This window comes from Mauremys mutica, chromosome 21 (genome assembly GCF_020497125.1).
Source record: "Mauremys mutica isolate MM-2020 ecotype Southern chromosome 21, ASM2049712v1, whole genome shotgun sequence".
NCBI classification, from domain to species: domain Eukaryota; kingdom Metazoa; phylum Chordata; order Testudines; family Geoemydidae; genus Mauremys; species Mauremys mutica.
This window is the reverse complement of record NC_059092.1, coordinates 19,914,646-19,929,792: the sequence shown is the minus strand read 5'-3', so window position 1 is coordinate 19,929,792 and position 15,147 is coordinate 19,914,646. Positions and strand designations below refer to the sequence as shown.

Genomic DNA, 15,147 nt, shown 5'->3' with positions numbered 1-15,147 from the left:
GCCCCCTCCCATCGGAGCCCCGCCCCCTCCCATCGGAGCCCCGCCCACAGAGCGCTCAGCCCCGCCCGCGCTGCCGGGCGCACGGAACGTATCGGCTCTTGGGCGGGAGGCCGCGGCGATGGCGGAGGCGGGCGCTGCCGGGGCGGGTGAGTGCGGGCTGTATCTCCCCTCCACCCCCCCCAGGGGCCGGGCCGCGCCGCTTTCTAACGGGCGCTCTCTCCGCAGGAGCCGCTGTGGCGCTGGTGGAGCGCGGCGCCGGCCGGGGCGCGGACCCCGGCGAGCTCGTGGCTCTGGCGCAGCAGGTGCAGAAGGTGAGAAGCCTCGGCGAGCCTGGCGCCCCGGGGTTTGGAGGCCGGGGCCCCTCGGGACTTTCTCTGCGGCGCGGCCGGGCATTGCTGTGGGGCGGCAGGGGCGAGCCGGGCTGCCCCGTTCCCGGAGGCGCTCGGGGGGTCTCGGGGTGGCCCCAGGGGCTGCACCGGCCCGGGGAGCTGGCGCGGCGCTGCCCCTCCCCCCCACCCCCCCGGCTGTAACAGCTGGCTGCGAACCAGCCCGGACGGGCCCGGCTGGGGCAAGGGGCGGGCAGAGCTCCAGACATGATGGGCGTGAAGGGCTCTCCGGCTCGGCTAGCCCAGCTCCTGCGCCCGGGCAGGACTACGGTTAGCTAGGCCAAAGCTTCTCAAACGCCTTGGTGGGCCCCCTCTGAAAGAGTTCAGGCTGTGATGACCCCACCCATACCCAGCCCCCTTATTTCTGCGCTGCTGGTAGAGGCAGAGCTGGGCACCTGGCTGGCAGCTGCTGCTCTCCTGTAGTCTTACAACCCCCATTTTTGGGTCTGCCCCCCAGTTTGAGAAACACTGAGCTAGACAATCCTGTTCTGAAAATCTCCAGTGATGGAGATCCCTCAGTCTCCATAGGTAATCTGCTCCAGTGTTTAACTACCTGCTAAGAAGTTTTTCCTAGTGCCTAACCTAAATCTCCTGTGCTGCAAGTTAAGCCCATTACTTCCTGGCTTGTCCTCTGTAGGTAGGAAGAATAATATCACCCTCCTCTTTATAACAGCCTTTTATGTATTTGAAGATTGACACCATGTTCCCTCTGTCTTCTCTTCTCCAAACCAAATAAACGTATCTGATGAATAGTGTGACCAGATGTCCCGATTTTATAGGGACAGTCCTGATTTTTGGGTCTCTTTCTTATATAGGCTCCTATTACCCCCCCACCCCCGTCCCGATTTTTCACATTTGCTGTCTGGTCACCCTACTGACGAAGTCCCACAAAAGCTTATGCTCCAATACGTCTGTTAGTCTATAAGGTGCCACAGGATTCTGTCACTTTTTACAGAGCCAGACTAACACATCTACCCCTTTTTAAACCTTTAATCATGTTATTGCTCTTCTCTGGACTTTCTCCAATTTGTCTACATCTTTCCTGAAGTATTGTGCCCAGAACTGGACACAGTACTCCAGTTGAGGCCTTAACAGTCCTGAGTAGAGTGGAAGAATTACTACTTTTGTCTTCCTTACAATGCTCCTGCTAATACTGTACAGCCCAGAATCATGTTTTCTTTTGTTGCAACATTGCTGATTCGTACTTAGTTTGTGATTTTTTTATAACCCTCAAATCCTGTTCTGCAGTATTCCTTTCTCAGCAATCGTTGCCCATTTTGTATTTTTGCAATTGATTATTCCTTCCTAAGTGTAATACTTTGCATTTGTTTTCACTGAATTTCATCCTGTTTATTTCAGATCATTTCTCCAGTTTGCCAGTATCATTTTGAATTCTAATCCTGTCATCCAAAGTGCTTGCAACCTCTTCCTGCTCAGTATTGTCTGCGAACTTTATAAGTGTACTCTCTATGCCATTATCAAAATCATTTATGAAGATATTGAATAGAACTAGACCCATGACAAATTCCTGCAGGTCCTCACTTGATATGTCCTTCTAGCTTGACTGTCAACCATTGATAACTACTCTGAGTACACTTTTCCAACCAGTTGTGCACCTACCTTATTCATCTAGGCGATATTTCGGTTGTTTGTTTATAAGACAGTCATATGAAACAGTATCAAAAGCCATACTCAAGTTTGAGTTATCTCACATCTACTGCTTCAACCTTATCCACGAGGCTTGTTACCCTGTCAAAGAAGACTATTAGGTTGGTTTGACATGATTTGTTCTTGACAAATCCATGTTGACTGTTACTTATCACCTTATTATCTTCTATGTGGTTACAAATTGATTTGCTCCATTATCTTTCCAGGTATTGAAGTTAAGCTAATAGGTCTATTATTCCCTGGGTTGTCCTTATTCCCTCTGTTTGCTCTTCTTCTTGCTTCTAATGTGGGCATCTTTAGAAGCATCTGACCAACTGGGGTGGGATTGGTCATTGCTGACCAACTGGGGTGGGATATCGCCAGCTGGTCAGCAATGATCTCTACACAGTGATGTCTGACTATCTGAAGAACTCCCACTGGACCTAGACGGGTAAGCAATGGAGGCCAGCAGAACCCCTTGGTACCCTGCTCAGACTTGGTCTACATCTAAAACTTAGGTTGACCTAGGTGCATCACTCAGGGGTGATTATAGGTTAATGGATTATTTAGTTATTGCCTTGCAAGGGGGTGGCTTTACTGCAGTGACAGAAAAACCCCTTCCATCATTGTAGCAAGTGTCTCCACACTACAACAGCTGTGTTGCTGTAGCACTTGTAGTGTAGACACACCCTCAGTCAGGATAAGAACATGGGTTCACATTTGGTTCATGTGACTACTGCTGCAATGATAAGGACTAGAAACAATTTAAAAACCCTTGAAAGCTCAGATTCTGGAGCTCAATTCAGCAAGGGATGAATTCCACTGTAAATTCTGCTGCTGCAGAATCTTGGAATACACTGAGTCCTGGTTAAAACCAATAAGAGACCCATTTGTAGGAACTGAATAAGGGGATATTACTGCATATACAAATAGATGGTACATCCTCCTGTAGAATGCAGCATTCAGACAGGAAGGCGGACTTGTTTTCAGGTTAAAGCACTGGACTGGGAAAGCATATACTGTATGTACTCATTCATAAGCTGAATATTTTTGGTAAAAAATTGACGCTTCAAAGAGCGGGGGTCAGCCTATAAACGGGTCTACACCAAAATTTGATGATTTTAAACTCTATGGAATCATTGAATTGAATATCTAATACATTGGCGTTTTGTTTACCAGAAGCGTTCACAGGCATGGAGCCCCTCAGCTCCATGTGGCCGTAGTTCGCTGTTCCCAGCCAATGGGAGCTGCGGGAAGTGGTGCCACTTCCCGCAGCTCCCATTGGCTGGGAATGGCAAACCACGTGCCTGTGAATGCTCCAGGTAAACAAAATGTCCCAACCCACCAGTGGCTTCCCCTGACAGGCCAGGAGCCAAAGTTTTCCAACCCCTGAAATATAGGGTCGGCTTATGAAAGGGTCATACAGTTTTTGCTATTTTTACCTATCCATTTTTGGGGGGTCGGCTTATAAACGAACGAGCTAATGAACAAGTATATATGGTATATATGTCACCTGACATTGGGGCCCCGATCTTGCTTGAGGCCTCTATGTACTACTGTAATACAAATAATTCACTTTAGGTCCCTTCTTTCAAGGTTGAACTTGAAATAGAAAAAAATCAAGGGAAAGGGCATCACTTGTTTAGTCAATCAGAATGAGGAAGAAGACGCAGTTGCTTCCATAGCAGCAGACTAAGGGCTGTTCTGTACTGGAAAACTAGATTGACCCAGCTACTTTGCTCAGGGATGTGAATAATCCACACCCTCTGAGCCATATAGTTAAGATGACCTAAATCCCCATGTAGACAGCACTAAGTGGATGGAAGAGTTCTGCCTTGCAGGGCGGTGGATTTTACTGCAGTTACGGGAGAACATTGCTGTAGTAAATGTTTACATTGAAGCGCTACAGTGGCGCAGCCAGGGCCGTCCTTAGGCATAGGCAGAACAGGCAGCCGCCTAGGGCACCACAAGGTCTGGGGGCTCTGCTGGGAGCCCAGACAGAAGGGAAGCAGTGGAGCATGTAAGAGCAGGCTGCTGGGTCCTAGAGAGAGCCGAATGCAGCACAGTCTGAGGGAGGGGATGGGCTGCTGGGGTCTCTGGGAAGGGAAGGGGGTAGGGGTTGGGGAAGGAGCTCACCTGTGAGTGTGACTCTTCCCCCCCCCCCCCCGGCTGAGGTGAGGTGAGGCAGGCTCAGAGGCTCTGGAACCAGTATCCTTTGTTGTCCCCCATAACATCCATTCTTCTCCCCCCCTGCCCCATGGAGCACCCCCTCCTTTCTCCCTCCTCCCCAGGAGCATCCCTCTCTCTCTCCTCCCTCCCCTCCGTCAGGGCTGGGTTGGGTGAGGTGCTGGGGGGTAGGTGGGGGGGAGGAGGCTGCCTGCCTGCTGAGGAATGAAAGTGAAAGTAACTCACTTCCTCGGCCAGGATTGGAATGTCACACAGGGCTGGGCTGGGGTTAGCCAGATGTGTGAAAAATCAGGACAGGGGGTTGGGGTAGGGTGAGCAGATATCCCTATTTTATAGGGCCAGTCCCAATTTTGGGGTCTTTTTCTTATATAGGCTCCTTTTCCCCACCCCCCCGTCGTGATTTTTCACACTTGCTGTCTGGTCACTCTAGGTGGGGGTAATTGGTGCCTATATAAGACAAAGCCCCAAATATCGGGACTGGCCCTATAAAATCAGGACATCTGGATCTGGGCACCCTATCTGGGGAGCGCCTCTCCCCCGGGGCTGGCAGCTGCCAGCGATCCACCTCATCCGGGTGGAGCTACACGGGCAGGATGAGCTGCTGTGGCTCCATGGGTGACCTGTCCCTGAGATCAGATGCTGTGCTAACTTCACCATGGTCCGTAAGGCTGGTGGTGGTGCCCATTGGCGTGTGATTGGACCTGAGGGTTTGCTGCTGCTGTTGCCACTCTGCACCCCAAGAGGTGGATTTTGGGGTCTACTGCAGCTGTTGGACCAGCAGGCTGGGGGGTGAGCCAAGCATGAAAGCAGTGCTGTGGTGCCATTTAGATTGTCATTTAACAACTTGCCAAAAATTCTTGCTAACAATCCTGAATCCAATTTCAATATTTTTTTTAAAATCAATATCTTAGCCAAAAACAGAAAATTAAGTTGTTGACAATTATTAGTGACAGGTTTGGTTTGAGGCAGGGAGTGGGCCAGTTTTCATCAGAGAAACAAAAAATGTTGACTGACTTTCCTATAGCCTGTTACTCCTGATAAGAGCCCTCCAACAACTGTAATATGCTCATCTCCTTACTAGTGTATAAAGCAGGGGTCGGCAACCTACGGCACACGTGCCAAAGGTGGCAGGTGAGCTGATTTTTGATGGTACGCAGCGGCAGGCTGAGCGGCTCAGCCCATCACTGCTCTGGGGTTCCGGCTGCTGCCCTATTGCCAGCTGGGATACCAGCCACCAGCCCCACTCAGCACCCGCTGCTGGCCTGGGGACCCCCAAGGAACCCCAGGCTGGCAGCAGGCTGAGCAGGCCGGCTGAACCACTCAACCTGCTGTCAGCCTGGAGTTCCATTCACTCAGCCGGCAGCGGGCTGAGTGGGCTGGTGGTGGGCTGAGCAGGGCCGGTGGAGTGTTGAGTGGCTCAGTCTGCTGCCAGTCTGGGGTGCCGGCAGCACTCAGCCTACTGGTACTCCGGGGTTCTGGCTGCTGGCCCCTTGCCAGTCAGGAGCCCAGCCGCCGGCCCCACTCTGCCTCCTGCCAGCCTGGGTGAGCAGAATCCCAGGCTGGTAGCGGACTGAGCGGGGTTGGCAGCCGGAATCCTGGCTGGCAGGAGTTGGTGGTCAGAACCCCAGACCAGCAGTGGGCTAAGCAGGGCCTGGGATCCTTGTCTAGGGTTCCAGCCCCGCTCAGCCCGCTGCCAGTCTGGGGTTTCATTTACTCAGCTGGCAGTGGCCTGAGCAGGACCAGTGGCCAGGACCTCAGATAATAACAATAGTTTATTTATATAATATAGACATAGAGACCTTCTACAAACATTAAAATGTATTACTGGCACGAGAAACCTTAAATTACAGTGAACTTGGCACACCACTTCTGAAAGGTTGCCGACCCCTGGTATAGACTGACCATATGTTGTACTAAGATTCTCCTGCTTTTTTTTTTTTCCTGTGAGTCAGTATAGCTTTTGCCAGCCCAGAAGTTGGGCAGCCAATGTTTTACGTTTTCACAATGTTTTCTTCAACTTTCATAAAGTAAATACATAGTTAATATGAGTTAAAAAGGGCAGGGACACTTCCTTGTGAAGAATCTGTACAGCAGATCATGCTAGAGCTGTGAAAATGTCAGTTTTTGATGGAACTTTAGAGGCAGTGATTTATCTTGTATTTTATCATGTGAATGTGCTGCTATTGCTAATGTCTTTCCAAACAAAAATAAGGTACAATAGGACTTCTGTAACATTTCTGTGCTACCTTAATCTAGATGAGATGATTCTGTGCTGACTTCATTTTGGTCACTTTGTGCTTTACTTAGCAGTAAAACTAGGGTTATAGTTTCCCACTGTTTGGAAACCCAGCTTATTAAACTGATTTTGCAGCCAAAAAAGCCAGAAAGATTGCTTTTAATTAAAAACAAATCTTTGTTTCAATACCTCTTCATATAAATTTCCAATAACATTTTGACAAATTAAAAAAATTATATTATTTGCATCATTCTGTCAAATCAGAATTTTTTCTATAGTGCTGCTACTTTAGTGCTAGTGCATCAGCATTACAGTGTGCTTAATTAAGTTAAACTGGTTTTAATAACGTGAATGTGGCAAGTTTTCCAATACTGTATGCTTATATTTGTGTTGCTAAGGGCTTGGCTACACTTACAAATTTGCAGCGCTGCAGCAGGGTGTGAAAACACACCCTCTGCAGCGCTGCAAATTGCGGCGCTACAAAGCGCCAGTGTAGTCAAAGCCCCAGCGCTGGGAGCTGCGCTCCCAGCGCTGTCCGTTATTCCCCACAGGGAAGTGGAGTACGGACAGCGCTGGGAGAGTTTTCTCCCAGCGCTGGCGCTTTGATTACACTTAGCGCTTCAAAGCGCTGCCGCGGCAGCGCTTTGAAATGCAAGTGTAGCCAAAGCCTAAGAGCAGATCAGGCACAGGGGCACCAGTTTAATAATCTCGCCTAGGGCACCAGAAATCCTAAGGACGGCCCTGGGGGCAGCTACAGTAGTGTTTTAAGTTTAGTCATAGGCTTATACTTCATATTGCAGCGATCGAGGTGGTTCAGAGAAGAGTGAGAAGAATGATTGATTGAGGAAAGGATTGGACTTGTTTGCCTTTGAAAGGAGAACAAGAAGACAGGACATGATCAAAAATACATTAAACAATGAATGGCTTAGAGAAGGTAGATCAGGAACTTCTGTTCTCCCTGTCTCAAAATGCAAGAAGGGAATGTTTAATGGAATTAAAAGGTGGGAAATCAAAAGAAATACTTTTTCACACAATGTGTGATTGAAGAGTGGAACTTATTGCTACAGGAAGTGTGGCTAAACTTTTATACTATACCATCGAAGCACTCCTAGTGGACACAACTTATACTGGCAAAACTGAGCTTCTACTGGTATAGCCTATTACAGTTTCTCGAATTAATCAAGCTTTACCAGCAAAAGTGAGGTTATGCTGTCTAGCTGTATTTACACTAGGAGCTTTTGCCTGGCTAAATGACAAATCTCATGTTTCAGAGCATAAACCTTATCAGACAGGTTCAGGAAGAACTTACTTTATGACCATACCAAAACTCAGGCTGCTTATGGCAAGTTTTCATGCCAGTCTTCGTGTAACAATGTACACTGTGCAATTTCTATAACGTTACCTGAAATAACCAGCCTGAGTTTTGGCGAGGTCAGAAAGGCTAACATGGTGGGAGTGGAGCTGGCAGGCATTAAACCCATACAGTCTAATCTTTACAAGGAGTGAGAAGGCCAGTAAGTTTTCTCTGATGCCTGCTTATTAAAATTTCCCTCTTTCTTACAGGCAGATGAATTCATCCGAGCTAATGCCTGCAACAGATTGACTGTCATAGCTGAGCAAATCCGGTATCTGCAGGAGCAGGCCCGGAAGGTAAGGAAGATTTAGCATTATCAGTGCTTATCTTTCAATCCTGCAGGTTGAACTGATTTCTAGTACCTGTCAAAATGGTACATGGTTTGTAGTTGTGTATACATTATATGGTACAGAGAACAGGAAAAAACAGGCAGCAGTCCAACACTTCTTTCAGAAACCATTCTGTCGCTGGCAGAGAAATCCCTTTTTTCCAGGAATGAGTAGTGTGTGGAAGGAGGAGAGCAAAAGTCTTGATACAGACTATGCGACCAGAAACTGTCAGACCTTTGAGCTGGCTCCCAACTTTATAGAGTAAAGAAGATTGCTCCTTTCCCAAACAGTATGAAGTGTACAATCTCTAAAGCAAAAGCCGCTGTCTCACTGGAATGATAGGATTTGTGACATAAACCTCCCACACCACAGAATTGTGCTCTGGTATCTAACCTAACATCTTAGGTGTTACAGAGGAAGAAACAACAAGGTTTGGATGCAGCCTGAATGTGTGGGGTAGGAGAGAGAGAGTACTCAAAGATGGCTTACTCCCAGGTTTGGGAAGGAAGGTGGTTTGTGAAGCTTGGTTTTAGCTATGTTAAGTTAATCTTGATTGCAAAACATCCAGGAGGAGATCTGGGATTCCGTAGAGTGGAGAGCTAGATCTGTCCTCTTCATAAAAAGCTAAATGAAGCCATGTGAGTAGTTAGATTTTCAGAGAGGATGGATGTAAAGGGAGAAGAGGATTGGGTTTAGGATATAAACCTTGGGGCTCTATGGAGAATAGGAGGAGGGTCCACCAAAGGAGATACTGACTGAATGACCAGGGAGATGGAAGGCGAGCTCAGAGCTGACACTTACAAAAGCCAAGGGCGGACAAGATTTTGAAGTCTGTATGACTGTTTTGAAAGTAGCAGAGGTGTCAAGGATGGGTGTGTAACATGATTTTCACAGGGAATTTCTGTCCTTGCTTGTTAAGGTCATAGTTCCCTATAGATACCCACCATAATAGATTTGATCTCAGCTACTTGACTGATTTGTAATCCTGAGACAGATTTGAACCCATGTGTGAAAGGCAAGTGCTTTATCTAGGACAGGATCTGTGTTGCTTCCCTGAACTCAGCAGCCCAGAGTCTTTGGTGGTGATCCATCATTAGCAGGTCTTAGCCCTGACACTCCATTGGGTTGTAGTTGGCCATTGTAGACACCTAGGGAAACCTCAGAGAGTTAAGAGATAACTATAAAAGTCCCGTCCCCCCCCCAACTTCTAAGACGCAAGTCCTGGAATTTGAAATTTGGAGCCATGAAGCCCTATGCTCACTAATAAACCTGTGGTCTGTTAGATGGAACAGCCAAGCTAGATTCCAAGGGAGGAGTCTACGTAGTGCTGATAGTTATGAAACATTGGCACAAATTAGCCCACATTGTTTAGTTGACTTTACTGAGGGAGGCTCTTCTCTTCCTTTCCAGAACTACAGCATAGTGTTCCTGGTGGAGAATTGCTGCTGTGTTTCAGTGCTGGAGGGCATGCTGTATAGTCTGAGGTGTTAGTGTTGCATTTTTCTTTTCAGCTGTGGATTTCAGAGGGGGTAGGAGTCTTACAATTCTGTTGTGTGTAGGTCTTGGATGAAGCTAACAGAGATGCTGATCTTCATCATGTAGCCTGCAATATTGTGAAGAAACCAGGAAACATCTACTACCTGTACAGGCGGGAAAGTGGCCAGAGATACTTTTCCATCCTTTCTCCTAAGGTAGGTGGTGACCTACTCTCCTGTAAGAGTGGAAATCAAGAGTGAGCATGAAGGGGATGTCGCCAGCACACATTGGGGGCTGGCTTATTCTGTTGGCTCTCTCAGCAAAGGGTCCATTGACTCAATGGGGATGAACTTTCCAAAGCTGCTCTTAAGAGGGTATGGTTTTTGTTGGTGACTTGGTTTATGCTCACAGGTTGGCTTGGGAGCTGTATGGTGAAATAGTCTTTGAGGAAAGCTGAAAAGATTTTGGCTGTTTAGAAAGCAGCCACTCCCCCCCCAAATCTAGGTTGACCTGAGAACTGAATGGGAGATTTCAAGGAGTCCCCTCCTGGTGGAATTAACATGCATGCTTGCAGATTCATCTCCTCTGAACCCCATGTCAGTGAATCTTCTCAGGAAAATCTTTTCCAATGTGTGAGCCCAAAAGTTGATTCATTGACTCCTCACAGTTCAGCATTTCATGTGTTTAGTCATGGAAACCAGGGGCTACTGAACTGTTAGTGGGGAGGTCTCAGAGAAGCTCCCCTGCTCCAGGCAGCCACAGCTGTCCTTTCCTTGGGTGTGAGCTAAAGAACCTTTAGAGTTTTCATTAAATATAAAATTGAGGATTCTTGTTACATATCAAGATGGTTACATATGACACGCCCCAAAGGGCTGGAATGCTATGTTATGTGATATCACCTCCTCCCGCCCCCGTGTACCCCAGCAGCAGCTTTCTAAGTAGGCCCCCTTCTGGTGACCATGCTCACTCTATACCAGTACTGTGATTGTTCAGGAATAGAGATCACAACCTCCTAGGGCTTTGCTCATTATGTTACCCCACTCCGAGGAATCTCCTCTGAGGTAAAAGTTGTATTTTCTCTCTGAAGTGTTCAGTATCCAATTCACATTCTTTAATAAAAGCAGATTTTGTAATGGCATAGTACAGAAAAGAGCAAACCACAAATCGAGGCCCATGGCAATGAATGCCTCTAGTTGGCTAAGCCACTGCCCTGTCCCTGTCAGCTCTGTCACTGCACAGAGCTTGTATTAGAAAGTATGGTAATAGGCCTTAAAATATGCCCGTGTCATCAGCAGGGTTGCTTAATCTCGCATGTCTAGGGAGGTCACAGGCTCTGAATAGCCTGGTACAAAAGTTAAGTTTTTTGAAACCAGAATTTGGGTATTTCATCAAACCAAACTAATATGAGTGAGTTTGCTTGAATCCTCCAATTCATATGACTGTCCTCTTCTCCCCCCCCCCCACTGCTTTCTCCTCCCCCCCAAACAGATATTTAGCCAAGATCCTCTGAGTCCCATCTCCCTCCACTCCCCATATCACGCGCATAGCTATTATATGCTTTACTATTCTTAACATACACCTTCTATTCTTATTTTCCTGTTAGTGAATGCACACTGAAATACCCCATGTACCTAGACACAAACAACTTTTTCCTTGGGGGGGGGCAACAAATCATTAATACCACAAGAAGGGAAGCAAGCCTTCAAAACTGGGGAAAGTCCTCTGAATATTAAAATCTATCAATGTTGGTAGAGCAGTTCAGTTCTAGTAGACAGACCTGTGTGTAATCTGTGTAACAGCTGAATTTCCCGTGAGTGAGACCAAACCCTGACATGAACTTGTCATCTGTTTTCTACAGGAATGGGGGACCAATTGCCCACATGAGTTCCTTGGTGCCTATAAGCTTCAGCACGATATGTCCTGGACTTCATCCGAGAACACTGAGAAACGAGATGCTGAAATTAGCATCCTTGACAAGCTGCTGAGCCAGCAGGCAGTGTTGCCTCAGTGTACGGAGCCCAACTTCCAAGGCCTCACCAAGTGAAGCAGGCTGACAATAACCGTGCAGGCATTCTGAACAGCTTCTAGAAGAGGATGGATTTTCCTTACCTGATTACTGCAAAAGGAGTTCTAAGAATAGAGACCAACAAATTAAAACAGACTTTAGCAGCTCAGTTCAGCTACCCCTGGTTCCAGATTTTCATTTAAAACTCTAACACAAACCCTTTCTGCCTTGCCCCACAGCATCTAACGACTTGTAGTTTGGTTAATTACTCTACCAGCTCTAAGAACAGACATCTCTCGAGTTCCTCTAGTATCTTCTCCCATGATTTACTAGGGCCTGGTCTACACTACAGAGTTAGGTGGATGTAAGGCAGCCTACATCGACCTAATTATGTCAGTGTACACACTACAGCCTTGCTCCTGCTGATGTAAGTGACCTATTACTCAGATATAACAACTCCACCTCCATGAGAGGCGTAGGGCTTATGTCGGTGTAGTTAGGGCAACGCTGTGTGTGTGTGTGGACACTGCAGGATATTTACATCGGCTGTTGGCTGTCATTCAGTGAGGACTCAGGGTTCAGAAGTGCATTTGTGTGAAGTGTTACTCAGAGAAGAAGACACCAGGCTTGATCCACCATCTGAGCACTTGCTCTGCCTGGCTGCCCTGCCAGCCGCTTCTTTTCGCTGCCTGTCAGTCACCTGCATGTCTCCTGTGACCTCTGTAGGTCAGTCTCTTTGGGCTTGTCCACACGAGCACTGTAAAGTGCTCTAACTTGCTGGCTCATGGGGGTGAAAAATCACCTCCCTGAGCACAGCAAGTTTGAGCACTTTAAAGTGCTAGTGTGGATAGCCCCATGTGACCACACACACTTCAAAGCACTGCTATTAGAGCTCTTTGACGTTTCTAGTGCAGACATAACCTTAATGAGTATTAGCTCTCAGCAGGTTGGGCAGAAACACTTCCCACTGCAAGTGATTTCAGCTCTCATTGAGTACTTAGCAAAGGCTCCTAATGAAGCCTATTTAACTCTGTCTTTGAACAGTGGGAAGGAACAGGTTAAACCAGACTAGGGAACCTTGGAAGAGTCTACACCTAGCTGGGACACCCTCTCACTTTCACAGGGCTGGCATTTGAGCCATTGGCTTAACGAGGTCCTTTTAGCTGAGGGTGACCCCCTCATTTGGGATAGATTAAGCACAGTTCTGCTCCCCTTTAGTCATACAATAAAGACAACACTGATAATGGCATTTCACTACCCCAATATTCAGTACTAAAGTGATTTGTAACCCAACTCCAGCCAAAGCTGATCACTTTGAGCAATACTGCTCGATCTACTGGATATTATGGCAGAGTAGGTGTGTTCATGTAAATACAATTTGCTCCTGAAGTCTCTCCCCCTCCCAGCTAGCTGTCAAGGGAGAGTTCAATCAGACCATGCTTACAGCAGTTTGACTTGTGCCAAATGGTAGTGAGGTCAGTACTATCCAGTGGAGTAAATAGAAGTACCTTATTCTTGGAAAGCGTACCAGCACTTCCCAGGGTGCTGAGCAGGTTCCCATTGGTCTGATAATGCATAAGCCAGACTCAGTGCAGGGAAGCCTGTCATAGAAGATTCAAGAAACTAGGCTCTCTAGGGCACCTTTCATCTGCTGCCTCCTTCAGGGGAGTAAGGCCTAGGGGAGTCCAGCAGGTGCCATTCTTTTGGTTTGTTTTTCTGATAAGGAAAAAACAGATTTGATTTTTTTGTTAAAACTAATGTTAAAATGATCAACTACACAGGTTAAGGAAAGAGCATTTATACATCTGGCTATAATGCTTACATTATCCAAAAGTACAAAGTTTAGTTTAAAAGTCAGAAAATACATATAGTACATAATCTAGAACTTTGCCAAAACACAATGCCATTTCCTGTACATATACCTGGGGCATGCAAAGTGTCTAGTGTGACTGAACACAGGGCCCCTAGGTGCTCAGCTTAAATATTGTAGCATTGTGTTATCAGGTTTTCCTCGAATACTCCACCACAAAATAATGTCAGAAGCAGCTGTGCTGCCAGAATAGGAAAGAGATCTGTTCTCCTTCTTTATTATGAGGACTCTGGTGGCACCTTAAAGACTAACAGATTTATTTGGGCATAATCTTTCGTGGGTAAAAACCCCCACTTCGAAAGCTTAAAGAAGTGGTTTTTTTTAACCCACAAAAGCTTATGCCCAAATAAATCTGTTAGTCTTTAAGGTGCCACCGGAGTCCTCATTTTTGTGGATACAGACTAACAAGGCTACCCCTTGATACCTCTTTATTATGCAATTCCCATTGCTTGTTGGGTTTACTTTCACATGAATCATAACTTCTAAGCACAGCAAGTCAAAGCACTGGTTTTAAATCACAAAGCCTCTGGGATTTCCAGGAGGGGCAGGAGGTGACTTAGTGAAGGTATTTTCTCTTATTCTCAGCTGCTCACTTATATTTCAGTACCAAAGAATAGAAATTGAGAATTGAATTAAAATCTTAATTTGTTAATGCCACCTTCAGAGCCCTAGGACTAAAATGCAAACTATTCCCTGTCTCCAACTTTATTATGGGTGATGCTATATTATTTATATAGCAATGAAGTGCACATGACATTCAGTACACACAGGGAAACTAGGTCTATGCCCTGGTGATTTAACCATCTTTTAAAAAAAAAACCAAAACAAAAAACTTCCAGCCAAAGGTTTAATCATTGTAAAAAGAGCCTCAGTTATTTAAAGTAGGCAGTTATGTAACAGAGTATTGATCTCTCTGCCTATTGCACAGGAATCACCTTTAGCATCTTTTCTGTTGACTGGAATGTCATATGGACAGGGACATCCAGCCCAGTTGGAGAGTCAGTTGGCCAGCTCTGGTTATTAATTGTAGTCATCTATAGCAGTTAATATTGAAATAATTCCAGTGTTTTCAGCCCTGGGGAAACATTTAAATAGGTGGGAGGCCCCTATGACTTGAGCTATGACTGAAAGAGTATTTGAAATCTCATGCACTGGCTCTGCAGGAAGCAAAGAAAAGGTTCTGGGTTTCCGTCACAGCCTGTGCACAATTTCCAGCCGTAGTGGCCAGTTTGGTGAATCTTCACTGCTTCCATTTGGTGGCAGCGTAGAGCATTTCTTGCTGTGAGGAGTTTGCTCTAATTCACAGGGAGCTTTGAAGTGGCTCTTAAAAGGAATACGTTACCTTTGTGCTCGTATAGATACTGGCTGCCCCTTTAAAGTGTAGGTTTTAACCTAGAAAGCCTTAAATGGATTCTGTCCTGAACACCTGCAAGATGTGCCTATCCCCCGTTATAGCCCAGTGGCCCAGATCATCTGAGACATCCAACCTTAATCCTCCCCACCCAGGAGTGCTGGAACAATTGTTATAGGAGGGTGCTGCGAGCCATTGACCCAAACTGTAAACACTCTCTCTCTCTCTCTTTCCATATAGGAAACCACGTCAAACCCCTAGTTCCTGCACATGTGTCCCCAACCCATTTAATTGGAAGGGAGATGG

General features: G+C 46.6%; 1 protein-coding gene across 1 annotated transcript; it reads left to right on the top strand.

The window, feature by feature from the left end:
• Positions 1–19: 19 nt before the first annotated feature.
• Positions 20–13,775, top strand: C21H1orf50 (chromosome 21 C1orf50 homolog). Its single transcript, XM_044996371.1, has 5 exons — positions 20–146; positions 226–311; positions 8,020–8,106; positions 9,699–9,830; positions 11,474–13,775. Exons 1-5 carry the CDS (start codon positions 119–121, stop codon positions 11,657–11,659), a joined length of 519 nt encoding a protein of 172 aa, XP_044852306.1. The 5' UTR covers positions 20–118; the 3' UTR covers positions 11,660–13,775.
• Positions 13,776–15,147: the final 1,372 nt, after the last annotated feature.